Source organism: Podarcis bocagei (genome assembly GCF_964188305.1).
Source record: "Podarcis bocagei genome assembly, chromosome: 7".
NCBI lineage: Eukaryota > Metazoa > Chordata > Lepidosauria > Squamata > Lacertidae > Podarcis > Podarcis bocagei.
The window spans coordinates 77,233,715-77,261,310 of record NC_138132.1 but is presented as its reverse complement, the minus strand read 5'-3'; the positions used below and the strand labels follow the sequence as shown (position 1 = coordinate 77,261,310).

The following is a 27,596-nucleotide window of genomic DNA, read 5'->3' as shown; positions in this document are numbered from 1 at the left end:
GTCAGGATTTGCTGATGGTCCCTTAGCCTGGTTTCTTCCAGAGACGATACACAATCCTGTTAATACTCTGCAGGCAACCTCTGAGCAGCTATGCTACACCAGCTGTATTACTCAGGTTGCAAATCGTTCAGATCTGATACGCTCCGACATGGGCGTCCTTTATTGGGCCTTCCAGCTTCCCCTGGGGCTGCTGCTGCTGCTTTGTGAGTGCTGGGAAGACCGCTCCCTCTCCTGCCAACTCCATCTGGCCTAGGGGGCGGGGCCTGCACTCATCGCCACAGCATAAGAGGCCTGAGAGAGGCCTCTGGGACACGGCTGCTGTTGCTGCTTTGTGAGTGCTGGGATGTTATAGGCGAAGGGGATCGAGATACGGATATGCTCGTACCCCTTCCAATCTGCGCCCCATCCCGAGAGACGAGGGTAGGGTGAGCAAGGATTACTCACCTCCTTCACTGGTGTTGTGCAATGCCAGGTCTATAGGCAACAAAACCGCCACCCTGCGAGATTTCTTCACCTCGCAGGGGGTCGACCTGGCTTGTGTGACGGAGACCTGGGTGCGCAAAGGGGTAACTGTTACCTTACGAGAGATGGCGCCCCCGGGTTTCTCCGTCCTCCACCAGTCACGGACTGTGGGCCGGGGGGGAGGGGTGGCAGTATTAATCCGGGAAGATTGTTCTTTCAGGGCTCTACCATCGCCATCGATCCCTGGCATTGAATGTGTTGGCCTAGTGTGGGGCTCCGAGGAGAGCTTGGCTGTCTGGCTGGTGTACCGGCCACCTAGCGCACCAGCAGCCACCCTGTCAGGCCTGCTGGAGGCGGTGGCCGGCTGGGCCTTGGAGTTCCCTAACCTATTGTTATTGGGAGACTTCAACTTCCACGCTGATGCCACTCCCTCCTCACAGGCTCTGGACCTGGTGTCTTCCATGGCGTGTGGAGTGCCTCAGGGTGCGATTCTCTCCCCGATGCTTTTTAACATCTTTATGCGCCCCCTCGCCCAGCTTGTCCGGAGTTTTGGGCTGGGTTGCCATCAGTATGCTGATGACACCCAACTCTATCTGTTGATGGATGGCCATCCTGACTCGGCCCCAGACACACTGACCAGATGTCTGGAAGCTGTGGCTGGATGGTTACGTGGGAGTCGGTTGAAGTTAAATCCTTCGAAGACAGAGGTCCTCTGGCTGGGGCGGGACGATATGGGATCGAGGGGGCAACTCCCATCTCTTGCGGGGGTGCAATTAGTGCCAGCACCGTCCGTTAAGAGTTTGGGTGTAATCTTCGATACCTCCCTCTCTATGGAGGCGCAGATTACAGCTATAACAAAGGCGGCATTTTTTCATCTCCGCCAAGCTAAGCAGTTGGCCCCTTATCTCTCTCGCCCTGACCTAGCCACTGTGATCCATGCGACGGTCCCCTCCAGACTGGATTATTGTAACTCGCTCTACGTGGGGCTGCCCTTGAGACTGACCCAGAAACTCCAGCGGGTGCAGAATGCCGCAGCGAGACTCCTTATGGGGTCTTCGCTGCGAGATCACATTCATCCGGTACTATACCAGCTGCACTGGCTCCCGGTGGAGTACAGGATCAGGTTTAAGGTGCTGGTTTTAACCTTTAAAGCCCTATACGGCCTAGGACCCTCGTACCTACGGGACCGCCTCTCCTGGTATGCCCCACAGAGAAACCTACGGTCTGCAAATAATAACATCCTCAGGATCCCAGGCCTCAGAGAGGTTAGGCTGGCCTCAACTAGAGCCAGGGCCTTCTCGGCTGCGGCTCCAATCTGGTGGAATGCTCTGTCACAAGAGACTAGGGCCCTGCGGGACTTGACATCTTTCCGCAGGGCCTGCAAGACAGAGTTGTTCCGCCAGGCCTTTGATCAGGGCGCAGCCTGACTCCCTCCTCTGGCAACCTGCACAGAACTTTGCTTAATTGGTTGCCATCAATTTGATTTAATTAATTTTTATAATGAAATATTTTTAGATTGTGTGATTATTTGACTGTTGTTAGCTGCCCTGAGCCCGGCTTTGGCTGGGGAGGGCGGGATATAAATAAAATTTATTATTATTATTATTATTATTATTATTATTATTATTATTATTATTCAGCCACCATCCCCTGATTGGCTCTTGCAACGCCGTGAACCTTCCGAATGACTTGTTTCAATAGGAAATAGAACCTGGCTGCCTGTTCCGCCATTCACCAGTTCCGAAAGCTTGGGCTAGTCTGCATGTCCTTTGCCTCTCCGTCCCCTACCCAGCCTAAGAAGGAAGGATGGCTGCCAACAACCTAGAACTGGAGAACCAGTTGGACGTTCCAAATGCTGGACTCGAACCCTCGACTGCCAGCCTGACCGAGGATAAGGTATGATGGGAGATGTACACCAATGAGATATTCAGTGGGGCAAGGTTATCTCTGCACACAAATTCAACAGGGAGGACAGGGAAGGATGTACTGTAAGTGACATCCCATCAGAAGAGTCCGCTGGATCGGGTCCAAGGCCCCTCTAGTCCAGCATCCTGTTCTTGCCATAGCCAACCAGTTGCCCCAATGGGAAGCCCACCAGCAGGACCTGAGTGCAGCAGCAACTCACCCTACTTGTGGTTCCCAGGCACTGCCAGGCATACTGCCTCCAACAGAGGAGATAGAACATAGCCATTGTGGTTAGTAGCCATTGTTAAACTCCGGAATTCAATGTCACAAGCTGTACAATGGCCACCAACTTGGATGCTTTACACTCCGGTGGCAAATTGATGGGGGATAAGGCTATCAGTGGTTTTTTGGCCTTGATGGTGTCCAGGTATTGTCAGGGACTGGACTGAGGAGGAATGGTAGGGGCCAACCTCCCTTCTCCTGAACCTTCCCAAGAACAGGAGGACAGTATAGATTTAGAACAGTGGTTTGCAGAAGGCCATAGTTCAGAGGCTACAGAAGGGAAATATTGGGAGAAGAACAGCAGGAAGAAGAAGCGCTGGGGGAGAAACAGCTGACAGACTTTGGAAAGCCTTCCTGAGCCCCCCTCTTCCAGGACTAGGCGGGCATTGAGAGTAGTAGAACAGAAAACTCAGAGGCAGAAAGCTCAGTTCAGCCATCGCAGGGATGGCGGAGGGGGTTGGACTTTACTCTGAGCGCCGCCATTATTTAATAGAGACTGCATTCCTTCCTCTCTCTCTCTCTCTCTCTCTCTCTCTCTCTCTCTCTCTCTCTGAATACTGAATAAATTACGTGGTAAGAACTCTTCTTGTTTATCTGCTTTTTGGCTGCCACCGGGATAGGGATCGGATTCCTTTAATTTATAGAATCATAGAATCATAGAATCATAGAATCATAGAGTTGGAAGAGACCACAAGGGCCATCAAGTCCAACCCCCTGCCAAGCAGGAAACACCATCAGAGCACTCCTGACATATGGTTGTCAAGCCTCTGCTTAAAGACCTCCAAAGTAGGAGACTCCACCACACTCCTTGGCAGCAAATTCCACTGTCGAACAGCTCTTACTGTCAGGAAGTTCTTCCTAATGTTTAGGTGGAATCTTCTTTCTTGTAGTTTGGATCCATTGCTCCGTGTCCGCTTCTCTGGAGCAGCAGAAAACAACCTTTCTCCCTCCTCTATGTGACATCCTTTTATATATTTGAACATGGCTATCATATCACCCCTTAACCTCCTCTTCTCCAGGCTAAACATGCCCAGCTCCCTTAGCCGTTCCTCATAAGGCATCGTTTCCAGGCCTTTGACCATTTTGGTTGCCCTCCTCTGGACACGTTCCAGTTTGTCAGTGTCCTTCTTGAATTGTGGTGCCCAGAACTGGACACAGTACTCCAGGTGTGGTCTGACCAGAGCAGAATACAGTGGCACTATTACTTCCCTTGATCTAGATGCTATACTCCTATTGATGCAGCCCAGAATTGCATTGGCTTTTTTAGCTGCCGCGTCACACTGTTGGCTCATGTCAAGTTTGTGGTCAACCAAGACTCCAAGATCCTTTTCACATGTACTGCTCTCAAGCCAGGTGTCACCCATCTTGTATTTGTGCCTCTCATTTTTTTTGCCCAAGTGTAATACTTTACATTTCTCCCTGTTAAAATTCATCTTGTTTGTTTTTGCCCAGTTCTCTAATCTGTCAAGATCGTTTTGAAGTGTGATCCTGTCCTCTGGGGTGTTAGCCACCCCTCCCAGTTTGGTGTCATCTGCAAATTTGATCAGGATGCCCTTGAGTCCATCATCCAAGTCGTTGATAAAGATGTTGAATAAGACCGGGCCCAAGACAGAACCCTGTGGCACCCCACTAGTCACTCTTCTCCAGGATGAAGAGGAACCATTGATGAGCACCCTTTGGGTTCGGTCAGTCAGCCAGTTACAAATCCACTGAGTGGTAGCATAGTCAAGACCGCATTTTACCAGCTTCTTTACAAGAATATCATGGGGCACCTTGTCAAATGCCTTGCTGAAATCAAGGTAGGCTACATCCACTGAGTTCCCTTCATCTACCAGGCTTGTAATTCTGTCAAAAAACGAGATCAGGTTAGTCTGACATGACTTATTTTTCAGAAATCCATGCTGACTATTGGTGATCACAGCATTCCTTTCTAGGTGCTCACAGACTGTTTGCTTAATGATCTGCTCCAGAATCTTCCCTGCTATTGATGTCAGACTGACTGGGCGGTAATTATTTGGGTCCTCTCTTTTCCCCTTTTTTGAAAATAGGGACAACATTTGCCCTCCTCCAGTCTGCCGGGACTTCGCCTGTTCTCCAGGAATTCTCAAAGATGACTGCCAGTGGTTCTGAGATCACATCTGCCAGTTCTTTTAATACTCTTGGATGCAGTTCATCTGGCCCTGGAGACTTGAATACATCTAAACTAGCCAAATATTCTTGTACTATCTCCTTAGTTATTCTGGGCTGTGTTTCCTTTGCTGAATCATTTGCTCCAAATTCTTCAGGTCGGGCATTGTTTTCTTTATCGGAGAAGACTGAGGCAAAGAAGGCATTGAGGAGTTCAGCCCTTTCTGTGTCCCCTGTTTGCATTTCACCATCTTCTCCTCTGAGTGACCCCACTGTTTCTTTGTTCTTCCTTTTGCTACGAACATACCCATAAAAGCCTTTTTTGTTGCTTTTAACCTCTCTAGCAAGCCTGAGTTCATTCTGTGCTTTAGCTTTTCTGACTTTGTGTCTACACGTGCTGGCTATTTGTTTGAATTCCTCTTTGGTGGTTTCCCCCTTTTCCATTTTTTGTATACATCCTTTTTTAATCTTATTTCAGTTAAAAGTTCTTTAGATAGCCACCCTGGCTTCTTTAGGCACCTTCCATGTTTCCGTCTCAATGGTATTGCCTGACGTTGTGCTTTTACTATCTCCCTCTTAACAAACTCCCAGCCATCATGAACTCCCTTTCCTTTTAGTATTGCTGTCCATGGGATCTCACCCAGCACTTCCCTAAGTTTTATGAAGTCGGCTTTCTTAAAGTCAAGAAATTGAGTCCTAGTATGCTTGGCTGCTCCTTTCCGCTGTATAGTAAACTTCAGAAGAGCATGATCACTCGCGCCTAATGATCCTTCCACATCTACCCCACTAACCAAGTCATCAACATTGGTTAGGACCAGATCTAAAACAGCCGTTCCTCTTGTTGCTTCTCCCACTTTCTGGACAATGAAGTTGTCTGCAAGGCCAGTGAGGAATCTGTTTGACCTTATGCTCTTGGCTGAGTTTGATGTCCAACAAATATCCGGGTAATTGAAGTCCCCCATTACTACTATCTCCCTTCCTTTTGCATGCTTGGCCATCTGTTCCAGGAAGGCATCATCTATGTCCTCCGTTTGGCTTGGGGATCTATAGTAAACTCCCACAATGAGGTCTCTGTTATTCTTCTCTCCCTTAATTTTGACCCAAATGCTCTCACTTTGGCTTTGAGGTTCTAAATCTTGGATCTCTTCACAGGTATACACATCCCTGACATATAACGCCACTCCTCCTCCTTTCTTGTCTGGTCTGTTTCTCTGAAATAGATTGTATCCCCCCATTATTACATTCCAATCGTGGGACTTATCCCACCAGGTTTCAGTGATGCCTATTATGTCATATTTAGTTTGCTGTACCAAGAGCTCAAGCTCATCTTGTTTATTTCCCATGCTTTGCGCATTAGTGTACAGACATTGAAGTCCATTAATCATTCCCCCGTGTCTCTTATTTAAGGATTTTTTCCTCCCACCACTAGGTCCGCGTGCTGTTTGCTCCATTTGGTCTATGACATTTGGATGATCATCTTCATTAATTGATAGACTCCTACCTTCAGGAGCACTGTCTCCCTCCCCCACATTAGTCAGTTTAAAGCCCTCCTGATGAGGTTTCTGAGATTTTTGGCAAAAACATTTCTCCCAACCGTTGTGAGGTGCAGCCCATCACTTGCCAGAAGTCCATCTTCAAGAAACTGCAGTCCGTGATCTAAGAATCCAAACCGTTCCTGTTTACACCATTTGCGAAGCCAGCTGTTCACTTCCACTATTTTCCCCTCTCTCCCTGGGCCACGTCGTTCAACTGGGAGGACAGATGAGATGACAATTTGTGCATTTAGTTGCTTCAATTTCCTGCCAAGAGCCTCGTAGTCTCTTTTGATCTTCTGGAGGCTATTGCTTGCAGTGTCATTGGTTCCCACATGAACCAAGAGGAAGGGGTATTTGTCAGTGGGTTTTATGATTCCTTGCAGTCGTTCAGTTACATCTTGGATCTTAGCCCCAGGGAGACAGCACACTTCCCGAGACATCTTGTCAGGCCCACAGATCACTGCTTCTGTTCCCCTCAGTAGAGAATCCCCTATCACCACTACACGCCTCCTCTTGGGTTTGGTCGGGGTTCTTCCGTGAGCTGTCCGTTCCAAGGTCGCCTGCACATTCCCTGAGGACTGACTTTGCTGCTCGTCTTCATATACCTGATCGACTGTAATGAGGGAGAGATCCTCAAATGGAGTCTGCTCTTCATCTTCCATGCTAGGGGAGAGGACCTCAAAGCGATTGTGTATTTCTAAACAATCAGAGTGAACCCTGGGCCTCCTACTTCTTTGAGTCACGTTTCTCCATATATCTGGCTCCTGTGTTGGTGAACTATCCTCCTTCTCAGGGGAGTCCCCTGACTCCTCCTTGGTGGGGACGGTGTGCTCTGTTGCTTCCAAGAAGAGCTCCAGCTCTCTAATTCTTTGGAGCGTAGCTACAAGTTCCTCCAGTTGCTGGACTTTGTCTTTTAAAAGGGCAATCAACATGCAATTGCTGCACGTAAAGCTGCCTGCAACCTTTGGCAAGATGGCAGACATTGCGCAGGAATCACAGGCGACTGCAGCTGTTCCCTCCCCTTCCATCTTGAGATTGTGTCGTTGGGGGTGGCTACAGAGGTCCTCCATCATAAAAAGCTTGAAGACAGGACAAATAACTTCCCCCACAAAAAAAAATCTAGGTCTCCCCCAACAAACGTTTGAGACTAGCTCCCCTAAATCTAAAAGATGGGTATAACTGCGCGCGCCGCTGCCCTCCTAGCTCTGATAAGCTCCTCCCACAGCTAATCCCCTGCCTCAACAGAAACCCTGCCCCCTCTGACCTTTACACAGGGAAAACAGCTAATCAGCCACAAAGAAACACACACACAAGAAAACCCTTTTTGCTCCTTCTTCAGCTGCTGCCCTGCAAACTCTAATTAGGCTTAAACTGGGAGTTGCAATAAAGATACTATAAATATAAGAAATCGCAGAAAGGGAGGAGGGAGGCAGAAATTGGGTTTTGAAATTTGATGTAAAACTATATCTTTTTTGTTTGATGGAAACTGCAAAATGATACACACGCGCGCACACACAAATATATATAGGAGAAAGGTGGTATATAAATGCAATTTAAAAAATCGATAAATCAAAGTGAACTCTCAGCAAAGACTGGTGATACATTTAAAGGGGACTGTAGCTTGTAAAGGGTTCAGGGAACTGTAGGTCCATAAGGGGCAAACTATAGTTCCCATTATCCTTTGGCGTAAGCCATAGGGTTTAAATGCGTGGTGTGTACATAGCCATAATCAAACCTCTGCAAAAACAAATCAGGAGGGATGCCCAATAAACAGGCTGTCAGGAGGAGCTGTCCATGGACCATTTAGTCAGGCATGGGCAAACTCCGGCCCTCCAGATGTTTTGGAACTACAATTCCCATCATCCCTAGCTAACAGGACCAGTGGTCAGGGATGATGGGAACTGTAGTCTCAAAACATCTGGAGGGCCGGAGTTTGCCTATGCCAGGTTTAGCTATTCTTATGTTCTTAAAGAAGTTGCAAGAGATAATAACCGCCTGACAAAATGTCCCTCTTCTTCCCCCCACAGCTGAGACTCAATTATGGAATTACCGGAAGAAGCACTGATAGCAAGGCAGTGCCAGAACCAAAGCCCATAGTCCGGAAATGGGTGAGTTTGGACATGGTCAACCCCCTGCAATGCAGGAATATGCAGCTGTCCCACATGGGGATTGAACTTGCAACCTTGGCATTATCCCCACCATGCTCTAACCGTCCAATTTGACCTAAGAGGCCATTTTAAAAATTCAACCCTCCCACATCAAACAAGTGACATCACACAACCAGAATACTGGGGAGCGTTCTGCTTTTGCACTCAGGTCCTGCTACGTTCTTTTATAAATGGTGCTGCCAGCTCCCAGAAGCCTTTAGTCCAGCAATAGGGGGATCTGTGGGCCTTCTAGATACTGCTGGACTGCAGCTCCCACTAGCCCTGACTACTGACCATGCTGGCTTGGGGCTGATGGGAAATGGAGTCCAGCAATACCTGGAGGGCCACAGGTTATATCACCTTGCACCATAAACACTCCTCCTATGAGCAGAACTCTGCCCACACTGCCTTAAGATCCAAGCCATTTGTCTTTCATTAACTATGTCCTATGCATTGATGGGGACACGGGTGGCGCTGTGGGTTAAACCACAGAGCCTAGGGCTTGCCGATCAGAAGGTTGGCGGTTCGAATCCCCGTGACGGGGTGAGCTCCCGTTGCTCGGTCCCTGCTCCTGCCAACCCAGCAGTTCGAAAGCACATCAAAGTGCAAGTAGATAAATAGGTACCACTCTGGCGGGAAGGTAAACTGTGTTTCCATGCGCTGCTCTGGTTCGCCAGAAGCGGCTTAGTCATGCTGGCCACATGACACGGAAGCTGTACGCCGGCTCCCTCGGCCAATAAAGCGAGATGAGCGCCGCAACCCCAGAGTCGGTCACAACTGGACCTAACGGTCAGGGGTCCTTTTACCTTATGCATTGATGAACGCTTTGCCTGACAGATGCTCTTATCTGCTGCTTTGATTTCCTGCAGGAGGTGACAAATTCGCTTCTCCGAACAGTGCTGGTCACCAGCTTGGGATCTATCCAATATGGTTACAACCTCTGGATGGTCTATTCCCCAGTGCTGGTAAGATGACCCTGCAGTACAGGCGGTTTCTTACAACAGGGGCTTCTGACTAAGCTTCTGGGAGTCAGCGAGTCATGGAACAGTAGAGTAGGAAGAGACCCCCAACAGTCATCTAGTTGAGCCCCCTGCAATCCAGGAATCACAGCTAAAGTCATCAGAGATATTTTCAGGTTGTATCTAGGGGTGGAGAGAAATCTGAAATAGTTTGTGTTTTAAGGGCACATCTACATAGAACACACATTCCAAAACAAGTTGCCAACTGGAACACCTGTCAAAATTCTTCTCAGAATTTTGTGGTGCAATGCTTCAGCTAGTGTACAGTGGTACCTCGGGTTACATACGCTTCAGGTTACAGGCTCCGCTAACCCATAAATACAGTAGTACCTCGGGTTAAGAACTTTGCTTCAGGATGAGAACAGAAATCGTGCGGCGGTGGCACAGCAGCAGCAGGAGGAGGCCCCATTAGCTAAAGTGGTGCTTCAGGTTAAGAACAGTTTCAGGTTAAGAACGGACCTCCAGAACGAATTAAGTTCTTAACCTGAGGTACCACTGTGTACAAAAAATAAAATGTGTATATTAGTGCAGATAAATGCATATGTATTAGTTAAAATAAGATAGGCTTCTCACCAAGTTTTACTCAGCGTAGAGCCATAGGGGTCTCCTAACAACTCTCAGCATCCTTAACAAATAAATCCTTTGGTGACGATGGAGCCTTGGTCTCTTGCAGCCAAAACTCAAAAGAGTCTAGTGGGACTTTAAAACAGGTGTGGAAGATCTTTCTTCAGCCAAGGCTCACATTCCCTTCTGAGCAACCATTAGTAGATGCCGTTGGTGGAAAAGGCTGGAGGAAGAACCGTTTACAGAAAGAAGAAAACAATGAAATGCTTAGGGTTTTATTTTACAAAGTTGAAATCAACTATTTAAAACCTTTTTAAAAAATTAAAATTAAAATCAACAGTAAGCCGAAAACCGGATTCAAACAGACACCAACACTCTATGTGTCTGTATAGGCTTTCTCAAAAGAAAACGTTTTTAGCAGTCGCCGAAAAGAATACAGTGAAGGCGCCTGCTTGATATCAAGAGGCAGGGAGTTCCAAAGTGCAAATGCTGCCACTCTAATAGAGAGAAGTTCTACATATGAGTATTATGTGGCACCTGCAAGGGTGCCAGTTCCTTCTGATTAGGATGTGTTGTGGATACACTAACCCTGCCCATGATATGATTTCCTCTCTTAGCTCATGGAAGACATGGGTCATGCTGCGAAGAATCCAGGAGAGCAGCACTATCTGCACTTCATGCTAGGCCTTGCCATCAGTATGTTCCCTATTGGAGGCCTTACTGGAGCACTCATCGCAGGAGTCATGGTGGATGAATATGGAAGGTATATATAGATGACCTGGTGATTAGTGAACTTCCAGTCCTAACTTTGGACGTGGGGCAGGTGGGCAGGGGAGTGGGGCTTCTGCTGAGCCCTGTCTCCCCAGCTGAGGCTCAATTTAACTTCTGGCTGAGGAGGTTCACCCTGTAAAAAGGCATCCCACATTTTAACAAAAGATATTCAGCCAGCCGAAGTAATGCTATCGTTTGGGTGGCATTCGACAAAGCAGACCCATTCAAATGAATGAGCCAGCCTGAGCGAGCCCCCCCCCCCCCCTGATTTCATTGGGTCATCTCTGAGCAAAACTCAGCCAATGACTGCCCTTAGATTTTAATCAGAAATGCAAGGAATCTTGCAAAAGACATATTGCCATTGAGATGGCTGGTGTGGATCAGACACCGCATCAAAGGAAAGGAAAGAAGTATCCAGCCTCTGCTTAATGGTTTCCCTTGTTCTGTGGACTTTCTCCATGCTAATAGGGCTGCGTACATACCATGTATTCGAAGCACAAGGCTTTCCCCAAAGAAACCCGAAGACTGCAGTGCTACACTTCCTGGCACCCTTAACAAGCTACCATTCTGTTATGTACTGAGTTGAATAGGATCCAAACTGAAGCAGTCTGATTGGTCCTAGAACAATAGGATCCAAATTGCAGCAGTCTGATTAGTCCTAGAACAATAGGATTCAGAATGCAGCAGTCTGATTGGTCCTAGAACAATGCAGCAGTATGATTGGTTGGCAGGAACCACCCAATCCTGCTCCAGATAGAAGTGAATCCACAACCTGATTGGCTTACAGTAGAATTCCGGAATTAGCCAATCATGTGCAGCCCATTGTGTAAATAATGTATATAAAGCAGATACTGTGAGGGGACATTCATTCATTCCTCCTCACCACTATGAGCTGAATAAAGAGCATGAAATCACTTTGCGACTCTGAGTATATTTCACTGGTGACGAAGGTGGGATCCCGCTGAGCTGACTGCCACACACAGCACCGCAGCACCGCCACCTGCCGCACCGCTGCCTCGCACCGTGTATCCAGGCTTCAGCACCGGGACACAAGGAACTCAGAATGGCAGCCAACAGCAGCTTCTCGCCATTCAACCCAGCATCTGGAGACTGGGAAGCGTACGCCTCCCGTTTCACCTTCCTCCTAGAAGCCAAAGGGGTCACCGACGAAGAAGACGCCAAGAAGAGGGCGATATTCTTCAGCGTCTGCGGAGAGGAGACGTTTGAAATTGCCCGGGCTCTCCTTGCGCCTGAAGACGTCGCTACTGTTCCATACAAAACAATAATGGGACAGCTGAAGGGGCACTTTTCGCCGCAGCCCTCAGTGGTGGCTCGTCGAAATGCCTTCTACGCAAAGCGACAAGCCCCTGGGGAAACCATAACTGGGTTTGTGACCTCTCTCCGCCAAGCCGCCCGGTTCTGCAACTTCTCAGAGCTGGAGAACATGCTTCGTGACCGCCTCGTCGGTGGCCTGAAGGATGAGAAGCTGCAACGACGCCTCTACGCTAAGAAGGACCTAACGTTCCAGGTCGCTCTGGAGGAGGCCCTGGCAACGGAAGCTGCCGAGAGGTCGACGCAAGAGGCACGGCCGAGCCTGCCATCCCAACCGAGGGTCCACCACGAAGACCTCACCGACGACTCAGGATCCGACAGGGAGGAGGTGCACCGAGTACAGCAGCGCACTCAAGCAGCGCACAGACCACAGCTGCCTCGACGAGAAGGAGGAAACTGCGCAAGCTGCGGGGAGAGTCACAAGAGGAGGACCTGCCGTTTCCGCAACGCAGAGTGCAGGCAGTGCAGAAAATCGGGACACATCGCCCGGGTGTGTCGGGCTCGGCTCACCCGACACCAGGCATCAGATGACCAACCCAAGAGCCCCAGGTCCCGGGGCCCAACGCACCAAGGCAACTCGACGGAGCTCACGGACTGCCAGGTATACCAGTTGCCCCACCCCAACGTAGAGAAAATTTATGTAGAGGTACAGATAGAGGGGGCCCCATGCCGCATGGAGCTTGACACGGGTTCAACTCTATCCATAATCTCGGCAAGGACCTTAAGGAAACTGTGTCCTACTGGGGGTCCCAAACTCAGGCCGGCCCCATTCACCCTACGGGACTTCCAGAAACGTAAGGTCCCCACAATGGGGGTGGGGACCTTCAGGGTGCAATACCGAGGGCAGACGCGGCAACTGGACTTGCTTGTGGTCAAGGGCCCCTACATTAGCTTACTCGGATTGGCATGGTTTGGACCACTGGGGCTAGCTGTCACCGGGGTGAACCACACTAGCTTACAAGTGGACGTGGACGCCATATGCAAGGAATTTCCAGGGGTTTTCGACGGGAAATTGGGACAGTATACAGGCCCCCCCATTGCGCTACAGCTTGACCCCGCAGTACAACCGGTCAGGCTCAAGGCCCGCCGGGTCCCGTTCGCCTTGAAACCTCGTATAGACGAGGAATTGGACCGACTCGTGGAGCAAGGAGTGCTGGAGCCAGTGCCTAATGCCCCCCTGGGAAACCCCAATCGTCACTCCCGTCAAGCCTAATGGTTCGGTCCGTATCTGCGCAGACTACAAATGTACCATAAACAAGGCCCTCACGGCCCACGCATACCCAGTGCCAGTGGTCAGCCATGTCCTTGCCACCCTGGCTGGGTCGAAAATTTTTGGCAAGCTGGACTTGGCCCAAGCATATCAACAGCTGCCAGTAGATGAGGCCACAGCAGAGGCACAGACGATTGTGACGCACAGAGGAACGTTCAGGGTAAAGCGGCTGCAATTCGGGGTCAGCGTGGCACCAGGCATATTCCAGAATCTAATGGACTCTCTCCTTAAAGGGATTCCTGGCGTCACCCCCTTCTTCGATGATGTGTTGATTGCCGGGCCCACACCAGAGGAGTTTGAGGACCGCCTCCGCACCGTTCTGCACCGTTTCCAGACGGCGGGTCTCAAGGTGAAGCGGGAAAAATGTCTACTAGGAGTGCCTCAGGTGGACTTTCTGGGATTTATGGTGGACGCAGAAGGGGTACACCCGACAGGGGACAAGGTACGGGCCATTTGTGATGCCCCAGCGCCCAAGAGCAAGACTGAACTTCAGGCCTTCTTGGGACTATTGAACTTTTACCATTCCTTCCTCCCGCATAAGGCGGCAGTAGCGGAGCCCCTACACAGACTCCTGTACAAGCGGGCCCCTTGGGTGTGGGGCCAGCGCCAGGAGGCCGCATTCCAGGCAGTCAAGGACTTGCTTGTCTCAAACTCTGTCTTGGCACACTTCGACGAGAGGCTGCCGGTGGTGCTAGCATGCGACGCCTCACCCTATGGCATTGGCGCTGTCCTGGGGCACCAACTCCCAGATGGAAGAGAGGTACCGGTGGCGTACTTTTCCCAGACACTCAACGCAACCGAGCGGAACTACTCGCAAATCGACAAGGAGGGTCTGGCAATCGTGAAGGGAGTAAAAAAATTCCATGATTTCTTGTACGGGCGGCCCTTCACCGTGGTGACTGACCACAAGCCGTTGCTTGGCTTGTTTGCTCCCGAAAAGCAGACCCCCCAAGTGCTGTCTCCTCGCGTCCTCAGGTGGTCAATTTTCCTTGCCAGCTACCAGTATGCACTGATTCACCGACCTGGGAAGGCGATGGGCCATGCGGACGCCCTCAGCAGGCTACCACTACCGGAAACAGGCCCCGACCCAGCACCTGCACAAGAGGTTATGAGCCTGGAGCTGCTTCCCGACCGCCCCATTCAGGCACAAGAAGTTGCACACCATTCCAAGAAAGATAGGGTCATCTCCCGGGTCCTGGACTGGGTGTGGAGGGGATGGCCCAGCAGCAGCCCTGGGCCAGAATTCGCCGGCTACACAACCCGCAAACATGAACTGTCGGCCCACAAGGGGTGCCTGTTATGGGGAAGCAGAGTCGTTGTTCCCCAGCCCCTCCGCAAAAGGGTCCTCACAGCCCTACACGAGACACATCCAGGGGTAGTAAGAATGAAGGCCCTTGCCAGGAGTTATGTGTGGTGGCCGGGGATCGATGGAGAGATAGAGGCCTGGGTCAAACACTGCCAGGCCTGCCAAGAATCCCGCCCAGATCCCCCAAGGGCCCCAGTCCAGTCCTGGGAGTCCGCCCGAGCACCATGGTCACGCCTGCATGTGGATTTCGCTGGCCCCTTTCAGGGGAAAACATTCTTCATAGTGGTGGACTCCTACACCAAATGGCTGGAAGTCGCACTGGTACCGTCCACTTCCACGTCCGCAGCCATCCGGGTACTACGCAGGCTGTTTGCAACCCACGGGCTCCCTGACACTCTCGTCTCAGACAACGGGACTGCATTTACGTCAGGAGAATTCCAAACCTTCACAGCACAGAACGCCATCCGTTTGGCGCCGTTCCACCCTGCCACCAATGGCCAAGCAGAACGCATGGTGCGGACCACCAAGGACACCCTCCGCCGCATGACGCAAGGGGACTGGGAGTACCGCCTTGCCACATTCCTTCTAGCACAGCACAGCACCCCCAGCTCAACGACTGGCCGGAGCCCCGCTGAACTACTAATGGGTCGGTGCCTTGCAATCAGATTGGACCGCCTTCACCCCGATAGAGCTCAGGATGAGGTAGTGGTGGGGGAAGGCAGGAACCCCCGGACCTTCGAGGCCCAGGACCCAGTGTACGCAAAGAATTTTGGGGCAGGCCCAGCATGGGTACCCGCCACAGTCACCAGGGTCACTGGCCCAGTGTCGTACGAGGTGCTAACGGATGGGGGGGCAATGCTGGCGTCGCCACTGCGACCTGATACGGTGACGATTCCCGGGAGAAACCCAGGAGGAGGACAGGTCAGAGGAGTCCCAAGGGAACAGCGGGGCAGTGAGGCCCATAGAGCAGGAGGGGCCAGCAGGAGAGGCAGAATCAGTAAATACAGAGAGGACCCGTGAGGCCGAAAGGACACCGGAACCAGAACCACGCCTGAGCGAGCCAGTTGCACCAGACCAAACAGCCCCATCACAGCCAGCATCCTTGGAACACGAGCCAGAACCTGGAGCACGGACCAGGGAACACCCCAGGCCGCAACGCACACGTAGGCCGCCGGCATACCTTGAGGACTATGAATGCGACCTCCCGGGCAGGACTGGAACTTAGAGGGGAGGGGTGTTATGTACTGAGTTGAATAGGATCCAAACTGAAGCAGTCTGATTGGTCCTAGAACAATAGGATCCAAATTGCAGCAGTCTGATTAGTCCTAGAACAATAGGATTCAGAATGCAGCAGTCTGATTGGTCCTAGAACAATGCAGCAGTATGATTGGTTGGCAGGAACCACCCAATCCTGCTCCAGATAGAAGTGAATCCACAACCTGATTGGCTTACAGTAGAATTCCAGAATTAGCCAATCATGTGCAGCCCATAGTGTAAATAATGTATATAAAACAGATACTGTGAGGGGACATTCATTCATTCCTCCTCACCACTATGAGCTGAATAAAGAGCATGAAATCACTTTGCGACTCTGAGTATATTTCACATTCCCAGGATTCTTTGGATTACAGGAACCACTGTTTAGAAAGTGCCCAAGTTTTTATTTTGATTTTCCTATTCCCTCCATATCCCTTTTCCTTCCGTGACTTTTGTCGTTGTTGTGGGAGGGGTCTTTTTAGATTGTAAGCCTGCAGATAGGGACTGGCTGCCTTGCTTTGGTTTTACTAAGCCTCCCTGGGATCCCTTTTGGTATAAAATTAAGCTACACATATGACCAGAATTAAATAAGTCTTGAAAATAAGTAGCCGGGTTGCCAGGTTATACGGCTTTATGATCCCAACTACGGTCATTCCCCTTCCCTCTCTGGTCCTGCACCCACCATGTCCTTGGAGGATTCTTCTGGGATGAACAAGTGACGCAGGTGTATCTTTGACTGAGCCGGGATTAGAGATTTAACGCCGGCAAAGCCAGAAATCAGCCCGCTGAGACGCATGACCTCCCAAACTGCTCCTCCTGGCAGATCTTGCTTCCCCCCAAAGGATGCGGGGAACTCTTCCAATCATTCCACATGTTCCTTGGCCCAGTCATTCCCTTCCTTTCCCCCCTCTTTCCAGGAAAGGGGCCTTGCTGATCAATTGCTTCTGCTCCATGGTGTCCTCTATGTTTATGGTTTGCGCCACTGTGGTGCAAGCCTTCCTGTTTACGATGCTTTCACGCTTCATCGTTGGAATAACCATAGGTGAGTTGGGCTACTTCCTGGATTTAGTGAGGGTGTGGGGTTAAGAGAAAATTCCCTGTTCTGAAATCTGAGTTGGGAAGGAACCATTGCTTGCAATTCAAAGACATATCAAAAGAAGAACCTCCCCACCACCACCACCTCCATGTACTGCTTTGGGGAGCCTCCAGCCCATGGGCCAAACCTGGCCCACCAGCAGGGATGTAGCTGACAATAACGATAGCAATTATAAATATTTTTTAAAAGACCGTTTAGAAAGAGCAACAGCACACACATCGGCCAGATTTGGATCCAAGACAGATACCAGCTACTGAAATAGCAGGTGCCAAAAAGGCAATAGAGAAGGCGCCTGCCTGATACGCAGTGGGAGGGAGTTCCAGAGGCTACGTGCCGCCAAACTAAAGGCCTGATTCTGGCCATCATGTGGAATGGACCTCCTGGTAGGATGGCATCTGCAGGATGCCCTCTCTTGCAGAACACAATGACTAGTTGGGTAAGTGGGAGATGTTTGTATGCTTCTATGGCTGTCACATGCCTACTGTGAATAATGCCTTGATTTATCCCCTAACCAGGCATCTTCTACATCGTGGTCCCATTGTACCTCATAGAGATCTCCCCACTGAACATGAGGGGAGCCATCAGTGGCGTAGCGTGGGGGTGCCAGGGGGGCAGGCCGCACCGGGCGCAACATCTGGGGGGGCGCTCGCTGCCTCTGGAGTCGCCGAAGAGCCTCGGGCGCAGGCTGTAGCAGAGCCGCATGTCTCGCAGAACCGACGAGCTGTGCGCGCGTCCCGGCTGAAGGCGCCCGGCAGGCAGCGGCTCTCAGCGCTCGCCGCGGAGGACGCGCCAGGCAGCCCCTCCTCACAGCCCCGCCTCCGCCGCTGCTGCTGCAGCTGCTGGGCCGTTGCATTTTCCTCGCCTCTCTGCCCCCTCCTCCTCCGGGCAAGCGGCGTCATTTGGGCAGCAGCGCCAGCGGCAACTCGCAGGTTAGGGGTTAGGGGGGGCGCAAATTACGTGCCTTGCCCCGGGTTAGGGGGCGCAAATTACTTGCGTTGCCCCGGGTACTGACAACTCACGCTACGCCGCTGCACAGAGAGAGAGAGAGAGAGAGAGAGAGAGAGAGAGAGAGAGAGGCAGGCAGGCAGGCACACACGCACGCATCCCCCATTTCGACCGCACGCACTCACTCACGCAAGATCATGACAACAAAAGGGATACGAAGAAGGGGAAGAGAACGGCTGCCCTGCCCTTACGATGCTGGCCACACGGGGGCGCTCCTAAAGCAATGAACCGGCGCCTACTCGGTCTACCTGGGAGAAGGCAGGCAAGGAACGGCCGCCCTGCCATGCGCCGGCCACACGGGGGCGCTCCTAAAGAGAGGGAGGGGTGCCTATCCGGTCTACATGGGGGGCGGGGAGGCAGGCAGGCAGGTAGGTAGGCAGGCAGGCAGGCAGGGCACGGCCACCCTGCCTCGCTAGCGCTCCTAAACCAAGGGAGGGGTGCCTGTCTGGTCTGCCTGGTGGAAGGCAGGCAGGAAGGCAGGCAGGCACGGGGGTGCTGCTAAAGCAAGGAACTGCTGGAACTCAAGCTGCCTTTGAACCAGCACAGACGTGACTCCTCGCATGCTCAGAGACTATTTCTTTTTTGTTACCGGAAACTCAAGTTGTAAAGAGTGGAATGGACACCAGGCTGACCCCTCTCGCCCCCCGATGCATGAGTATCACTTTCGGCCGCCCCGGCTTATCAATGCCTTCATGTGAGAAGCGGCACCGGGCTGCTGGAAGCAGTTCTGCAGACCCTTGCGCTCGAGGCCAGGGGGTGTCAGGATTCAGGAAGGAAACTGTGGAGACTCAGGGACAAAAAACTTTCACTTCTTGCTGTTAGAAATAGTGGTCTCTCCTCGCCTCCCACTATTTGAATAGAAGCCTGGTACTTTCCTGCTATTATCTGAACCGAGTCCCTGGCGGAGATAGAGTAGGCTATGGAGGAAAATAGATGGCTAAGCGGAAGAGGCAACGGAGCCTGCTGGCTACTGCAGACCACGGGTGCCAACTTGAATAAATATGGAGGGGGGAGGCATGGGCGTGGATTTATGTTGGCGGGGGGGGGGACAGAATAATCTGCAACGCAGTTGGTCAGTTAGTTCAGCATTTTTTCTTTTCTTGATTCCTTGGCTACTCATGGGGACAGGTAAGTCCCACCCTGCCTAATAGAGCACAAGACATGGCGCGCTCGCACCATTTGAACAGCAATGAATGACCCTCAACTTTTTTGGGCGGCCCCCTCAAATATTTTCCTGGGGGGCGAAGGAACCTCCGCCCCAGGAATTGGCTCCTACTCTGCAGACCGCCCCTCCCACCACCTTGATGAAAGTGTCCCTGAGCACGTGCAGAGTAAATTTCGGAAAAAGGTAAAAGGCGGATCTACACGGATCCTCATGAATTCATATGATTTTTTCATTCAAATTAAATAAAACCACCATGATATTGTAGACCATGTCTTACTCTGTAGAAAGCATCAAAAAAATCACGCATCCACTGTTTTGGGGGGGCGCAGGGGCGCAAAAACATGGTTAAAAAACACGGATCCTCATGGATCCTCATGATTTTTCCACTAGATCAGCCCAAAGTCACCATCAGATCAAAGATCATGGCCATGGGCACAGCATCCACCACAAAAATCACAGATCCACGGCTTCCTGGCGAAACCGTGGCCCAAAAACGTGGTTTTCAAGAACAGATCTTCATGGATCCACACGCTTTCTGCATCGGGCCAACCCAAACTCACCGTCAAATCACATATCATAGTAAGGGGCACAGCCTACACCACAAAAAACTCGGATCCACACCTGCCTGGCCACGCCCTGGCCCAAAAACGTGGTTCCGAAGCACGGATCCCCATGAATCCTCATGATTTTTGCACTAGATCAGCCCAAAGTCACCATCAGATCAAACATCATGGCCATGGGCACAGCATGCAACACAAAAATCACAGATCCACGACTTCCTGGCGAAACCGTGGCCCAAAAACGTGGTTTTCAAGAACGGATCTTCATGGATCCTCACGCTTTTTGCATCGGGCCACCCCAAACTCACCATCAAATCACACATCATGTCCAGGGGCACAGCCTGCACCACAAAAATCACAGATCCACGGCTTCCTGACCATACCGTGGCCCAAAAACGTGGTTTTGAAGCACGGATCCTCATGGATCCTCACGCTTTTTGCATTGGGCCAGCCTAAACTCACTGTCAAATCACACATCATGTCCAGGGATACAACTTGCACCAAAGAAATCTAGGATCCACAGCTTCCTGTTCATACCACTGCCCAAAAACGTGGTTTTGAAGCACGGATCCTCATGGATCCTCACACTTTTCGCATTGGGCCAACCCAAACTCACCGTCAAATCACACATCATGTCCAGGGGCAGAGCCTGCACCACAGAAAACTCGGATCCACGGCTTCCTGGCCACTCCAAGGCCCAAAAACGTGGTTCCGAAGCACGGATCCTCATGGATCCTCACGCTTTTTGCATTGGGCCACCCCAAACTCACCGTCAAATCACACATCATTCCCAGGGGCACAGCCTGCACCACAAAAAACTCAGATCCACGCCTGCCTGGCCACTCCATGGCCCAAAAACGTGGTTTTAAAGCACGGATCCTCATGGATCCTCACTCTTTTTGCATTGGGCCAACCCAAACTCACTGTCAAATCACACATCATGTCCAGGGGCACTGCCTGCACACAAAAAACTCGGATCCACGGCTTCCTGGCCACTCCAAGGCCCAAAAACGTGGTTTTGAAGCACGGATCCTCATGGATCCTCACGCTTTTTGCTTTGGGCCAACCCAAACTCGCTGTCAAATCACACATCATGTCCAGAGGCACAGCCTGCACCACAAAAATCATGGATCCATGGCTTCCTGGTCATACTGTGGCCCAAAAATGTGGTTTTGAAGCACGGATCCTCATGGATCCTCACGCTTTTTGCACTAGATCAGCCCAAATTCACCGTCAAATCACACATCATGGCCAGGGATACAACTTGCACCACAAAAAAATAGGATCCACGGCTTCCTGGCCATACCGTGGCCCAAAAAGGTGGTTTTGAAGCACGGATCCTCATGGGTCCTAATGCTTTTTGCATTGGGCCAAACCAAACCCACTGTCAAATCACATATCATACCAAGGGGCACAGCCTACACCACAAAAAACTCGGATCCACGCCTGCCTGGCCCTACCGTGGCCCAAAAACGTGGTTCCGAAGCATGGATCCTCAAGGATCCTGTTGATTTTTGCACAAGACCAGCCCCAAATCACCATCAGATCAAGCATCATGGCCAGGGGCACAGAATCCACCACAAAAATCACGGATCCACGGCTTCCTGGTCATACCGTGGCCCAAAAACATGGTTTTGAACCATGGATCCTCATGGATCCTCATGCTTTTTGCACTAGATCAGCCCAAATTCACCGTCAAATCACACATCATGGCCAGGGGCACAGCCTGCGCCACAAAAACCGAGATCCACGGCTTCCTGGCAACACCATGGCCCAAAAACGTGGTTTTGAAGCACGGATCCTCATGGATCCTCATGCTTTTTGCATTGGGCCAACCCAAACTCACTGTCAAATCACATATCATACCAAGGGGCACAGCCTGCACAACAAAAAACTCGGATCCACGGCTTCCTGGCAACACCGTGGACCAAAAACATGGTTTTGAAGCACGGATCCTCATTGATTCTCACGCTTTTTGCACTAGATCAGCCCAAACTCACCATCAAATCACACATCATGGCCAGGGGCACAACCTGCACCACAAAAGTCACGGATCCATGGCTTCCTGGCGACACCGTAGCCCAAAAATGTAGTTTTGAAGCACGGATCCTTGTGGATCCTCACACTTTTTGCACTGGGCCACCCCTAAATCACTGTCAAATCACACTTCATGCCATGGGACACAGCTTGCACCACAAAAAACTCGGATCCACGGGTTCCTGGCCATACAGTGGCCCAAAAACGTGATTTCAAAGCATGGATCCTTATGGATCCTCACGCATTTTCCATTGGCCAACCCAAACTCACCGTCAAATCACACATCATGGCCATGGGCACAGCCTGCACCACAAAAAACACGGATCCACAGCTTCCTGGCCACTCAAAAACGTGGTTTTGAAGCACGGATCCTCATGGATCATCACACTTTTTGCATTGGGGAACCCCAAATTCACCCTTTATTCAAATATCTTGTACATAACCACAGATCTGACCACAAACATCATGGATCTACTGCCAGATGCTACCCTGGATATATTGGCCAATTTTTAGGTGGGTGTGCTGGGATGGAGGAAACGGAGTCGGCTGAATCTCTATCCATTAAAGATGGGCGTCCAATGGCTGGGCCATAATAATTTCAGTTTGGTTTGCCAGCTCCCAGCTCTTAATGGGGCGGAATAGTCACCTGTAGCCGCTATCAGGAGTCCCGGTGTGATCCTGGATGCTTCTGTCTCTATGGAGGCATTGGTCACAAATGTAGCCAAACTGGAATTTTTGAATCTATGTCAGGTTAGGAGATTGGTACCGTACCTGTCCCTTTCCAACCTAGCCATGGTGATCCATGCAGTAGTCACCTGCAGACTAGACCAGTGTTTCCCAACCGGTGTTCCGCGGCACACTACTGTGCCGTGAGACATCGGCTGGTGTGCCGTGGGAGGGAGGCGGGCGAGAGGCGGCGGCGGCGAGGATCCGGCGGGGGTGGGGGGAGCGGGGGCCGTCGCGCGCAACCGAACTCACTTGGCGCGCTGCCGGCTTGTCCTCCTTCAACCCGGGTCGGGCCAGGCCTGCTCACGTCCCCGGATCCCCTAGCAGCAGCCGCACGCTCTCCAAAAGCGCAACGCTGCGCGCAACCGCTCGGCCAGCTGGTGCTCTGCGACTCCGCCCTTTCCCCTCCCAGCGCCGGAGGGTTCGCGCGACCGCAGCTGTTCCCTTTTGCAGCGCGCGGGAAACAATTCCAGGCCGATTGCCTTGTGCCGAAAAGCACCGCCTCTCCTTCCAGCTCAGGCCCGGGCCGCCGGCTCCCCGAATGACGTCACGGGGGCGGGGCTTTAATGGTGGTGTGCCGCGAGATTTTTTTCCGGTAAACAGGTGTGCCGTTGCCCAAAAACGTTTGGGAAACACTGGACTAGACTACTTTAACTTGCTGTACACCTGAGCCGGGGAGTGCAGGGTATAAATGTGATAGAGAGAGAGAGAGTGAGAGTGAGAGAGATAGATATGCAGGGCTACCCTTGAGACTGCTCCAGAAACTCCAAATGGTCTAAAATGCAGATGCATGAGTTCTTACTTGGACTTTGTGGAGAGCCCACATTCAGTTGGTTGTTCATCAGCTGGATTGGCTCCAGGTGGAGTATCGAATCAGGTTCAATGTTTTGGTGCTAATCTTTAAAGCCCTAAACAGTCTGTGACCTTTCTTATCTGTGGGAATTATCTTCCAATACACCCCCCATGAGTGTGACGCTCATCTAACAGCAACCTACTGGTGGTCCCTGGCCCAAAACATATCCAGCTGTCCTCAACCAGAGCCAGAGCCTTTTTGGTGGAACGCTTTGTCTAATGAGAACCAGGGCTCGGTGCAATCTATCTCAGTTCTCTCACTTGTCATGGTGAGTGGGCTTGCACATTCCTATGACCCTTGTGAGTGAAGCCATTGGGAATCTCGTACTCCCAGCAGGGTCACCCAAGGTGGTAAGGTCAAAGAAAATTAAATATGCTCAGAGTCCTGTAGTGATTTCATGCTCTTTATTGCAGCTTGTAAAACAGTGATTGAATTCCCCCCCCAAACCTCAGGCTTTTATATACATTATTTACACAATGAGTCCCGTCTGACTAGCTGATTCTGCTTCCCTCCTGGAGCCTGAATGGTCTTTTCCTGCAAGCCAATCAGTTCTTGCATTCTAGGATCCTACTTGCCTATTGTTCTAGGATCCAAGCTTAGTACATAACAGGGAAGGAGTTAGACAAAGAATGATCCAAGAAGTCCTCAACGGCAGAACAGGCGGGTGATAACAAGCAGTGTGTTACAATGGCTCTGAAGGCGGATGAAGGCTGCAGCAGATAGGATCCACCAGTTTGTCGTGACTACTCATGCCATCAGAACAGAGCCCTACTGCGAAGACTGTGCGTTGGTCAGCGTGCACTAATCTACACACATAAAACAAATTCACGCACAGGCGTCTTCCAAAAACCAAACCCAACCCCCCAAACCCTCCCCCCATGGCCATCACTAAATGGCTACTGTGGCAGGAATGTGAAGCCCCTAGTCATGAACCGACACATGGGCGGTCAGTCGTTCTGACTCAAGGAATGAGGCCGTTGAGCAGCTCAGCAGCTGTATCCATGACTGAGCAGCCCTTTTTAGGATCCACTATGCTCACCCCGAAAAGGGGAAGGGGCTGGAAACGGTGCCCTAAACATAGTATGCCTCCCTTTTTCCCTGACTGGATTACCACGCCCAGGTGGAATCTCTTTTCCTATAGTTTGAATCCATTATTCTGCATCCTAGTCTCTAGAACAGCAGAAAACAAGCTTGCTCCCTCTTCAACATGACATCCCTTCAAATATTTAAACATGGCTATCATGTCACTCCTTAATCTTCTCTTCTCTAGATTAAACAAATCCAGCTCCCTAAGTCTCTCCTCATAGGGCTTGGATTCCAGACCTTTTACATTTTGGTCACCCTCCTCTGGACTTGACAATATCCTTCTTCAACTGGACACAGTATTTCAGGTGTGGTCTGACCAACCAACCAGAATAGTGTGGTAGCATTCCTTCACTTGATCTAGACACTATACTCCTATTGATGTAGCCCAGAATTGCATTGGCATTCTTAGCTGCCACATCACACTGTTGACTCATATTCAGCTTGTGGTCGACTAAGACTCCCAGATCCCTTTCACAGGTACTGTTGTCAAGCCAAGTGTCCCCCACCTGTGCATTTCATTTTTTCTATCCAGGTGCAGTACCTTACATTTCTCCCTTTTGAACTCCATATTATTGGTTTTGGCCCAGCTCTCTAGGCTATTCGGGTCATTTTGAATTCTGACCCTGTCCTCTGGTGTATTAGCAACCCCTCCCAGTTTGCAGTCATTTGCAAATTTGATTAGCACACCCTCTATTCCATCATCCAAATCATTTATAAAAATATTGAATAGCACCAGGCCCAGGACAGAACCTTGTGGAACCCCAGTAGTCATTTTTTTCCAGGATGAAGGTGGGCCACTGATGAGCACTCTTTGGGTTCAGCCCATCAACCAATTACAAATCCACCTAACAGTAGCTTTGTCTAGCCCACATTTTACTTGTTGTTTTGCAATAATATCATGGGGGACCTTTTCAAAGGCCTTACTGAAGTCAAGGTAAGCTGGTACAAGGGAAAGCAGGATTGTAATTACCGTAAAAATTACTGATTACTTTGGATCAGCAGTCTCAACCTAACCCGATATGTGGGGAGAGCCACGTGTTCCTTTGGAAGGCAAGTGGAATACAGTGTGATATACTGACAGCTGTTTTAAAAGATGTAACTGCAACTTAAAATCCAGTATCAGGGGAAAAAACAAAAATAGATGGTCCCTGTGTGGATAGTCATGTTTGCATGATGGGGCCACCTCCAGTGACCATGTGGCCTGATATAAGAGGGTTCTAAAATCAGTCCTGAAAGTAGACTGATTGAGAATGACACACGCATAGCTTTTGCTCTGCCATTAACAAGGTGAGCTGAAGCAAATTCTTGCCTCCCTTTGGGCTTAGCAATATTTCCTACAGCATTCTTGTTGAAGGGCATTGGAGAGTTAGGTGAGGGTCACTTTTCTGTTTTTCCATCAAGCCCCCAGACAAGAATGCTACAGCATCAGCCCCAAACACTCAGTCTCATAACAAAAAATACTCAACGGAGTTAGGGCTGAGGGTAGGGGAAGTACAATCATGATCTTTCCAGTCTTCTAGAAGCTGACCCTTTTGGTCATTTTGGTCATGGAGCCAAATATCTGTTTCCAAGTTTAAAGAGTCTAAACAAGTAAAGAACAAGCTTGCCCTTTACATGCAAAAGCCCTGAAATTCAGCCCATTGGGCAATGATAGGCTGGGAGGAGGGAGGTAAGGACTAGCACCTTCTCTGCCCTCCACCTCCAACAGCTACACCTGAAAGTTTCATGATGGGGTTCGATTTGAGAAGCTGAATGTTTATAAAGGCACTTAGCCAATTTCTGCCACGGAAATTCTGAACAGAAACACTCTGCAGGTTCAGCCCCCAAAAGAAACTGCTCTATGGTCTCTGTGTTGGGAAATGGGAACAGATCTTGCTCATCACCAACCTTCCCTCCACAAATCAGTATCACTATGAGGCTGAACTGAACAGCTTGCTCCAGAGTTTTAAGAGATACGTTTCTGTGGTGTAGTAGTTAAGAGCGGTGGACTCTAATCTGGTGAGCTGGGTTCGCTTCCCCGCTCCTCCACATGCAGCTGCTGGGTGACCTTGGGCCAGTCACACTTCTCTCTGAACTCTCTCAGCCCCACCTACCTCACAAGGTGTCTGTTGTGGGGGTGGAAGGGAAAGGAGATTTTTAACCACTTTGAGACTCCTTCAAGTAGAGAAAAGCAGGATATAAAAACTACCTCCATAAATAAGAATTCTATGGAAAAGGACCATCCCTGCCATGATGATGAAAACTATATGTTTGGATTTTGCTGTATTATACCAACCTTTGGAATATGACAGTTCACAGTTTCAAAATCTATTTGGACACAGTGGATTGACAGTCTGGACACACAAAAACCTCTGGAAGATCTTTTGAATCAATGCCTATGCGAAAGCAGTGGTACCAGTCCTTGCAGTTTCCTTCACAGTAAGCCATAGTTAGGTCACCACTGGGCCTCCTGCACCCTTCCTTCAAGAAACATAGTGACCAGCAGCCTTCAAACAAGGATATCTGAGCAATAGGTTAGTGTATCCTTCCATCCCTCTGGGCATGATCGAGACACAGTAATGTAACTCTCGTTCAAGATTTGTCTCTTCTTGGGAGGAACAGCATCAATTTCCACTTGAAAATATTTGTCTTGTCCTTCAAAATAGGTTTTCCCACAGTACTGTATTATTTCTTTTGCAATCCAGGGTCTAATGGCAGCCATATCCTTTTGTATGAACTGTAATTGGGCAGCAGAAGCAATCAGATGGGCAATGGTACATGTGAAAGGACCGTAGTCACTGGAATTACGGTACCTTGCCTGGGTATATCAGTTGGTGCAAAAAATGATCAGCCGCAAAACTATAGGGATATTTTGAATCCATCTCATACATACATGCTAAGAAGGATATTATTGCATCAATCACAGAGTGGTTCAATCCATGTTTGGAATCTAGATAGAGCATGGTCTTCCTTTTAAAAATGATTACTATCAGTTTCCAGTGGACTTCTCTGTCATTTACTGGAATAATCAAAACATCTTTCTTTAGCACTCCAAATCTCAAACAGTTCTTCAGAGCTTGCACTGGCAATCTTTGACATATCTGCATGAAGT

The 27,596-nt window shown here is 50.2% G+C and overlaps 2 protein-coding genes across 2 annotated transcripts in view; one reads left to right on the top strand and one right to left on the bottom strand.

Annotated features, from left to right (window-relative positions):
* Positions 1 to 3,723, bottom strand: part of H6PD (hexose-6-phosphate dehydrogenase/glucose 1-dehydrogenase) — a 158,244-nt gene extending 154,521 nt beyond the window's left edge. The window contains exon 1 of the mRNA XM_081201489.1: positions 3,492 to 3,723. Coding sequence (XP_081057615.1) covers positions 3,492 to 3,710 — 219 coding nt within the window. The 5' untranslated portion in view covers positions 3,711 to 3,723. The remainder of the gene's footprint in view (positions 1 to 3,491) is intronic.
* Positions 3,724 to 9,265: 5,542 nt separating this feature from the next.
* On the top strand, positions 9,266 to 18,297 carry LOC308591557 (solute carrier family 2, facilitated glucose transporter member 7-like; the record flags this gene model as incomplete). Its single annotated transcript, XM_081202324.1, has 5 exons — positions 9,266 to 9,423; positions 10,659 to 10,804; positions 16,895 to 17,019; positions 17,589 to 17,662; positions 18,229 to 18,297. The coding sequence occupies exons 1-5, from the start codon at positions 9,403 to 9,405 to the stop codon at positions 18,295 to 18,297; spliced, it is 435 nt and encodes a 144-aa protein (XP_081058450.1). The 5' UTR covers positions 9,266 to 9,402.
* Positions 18,298 to 27,596: the final 9,299 nt, after the last annotated feature.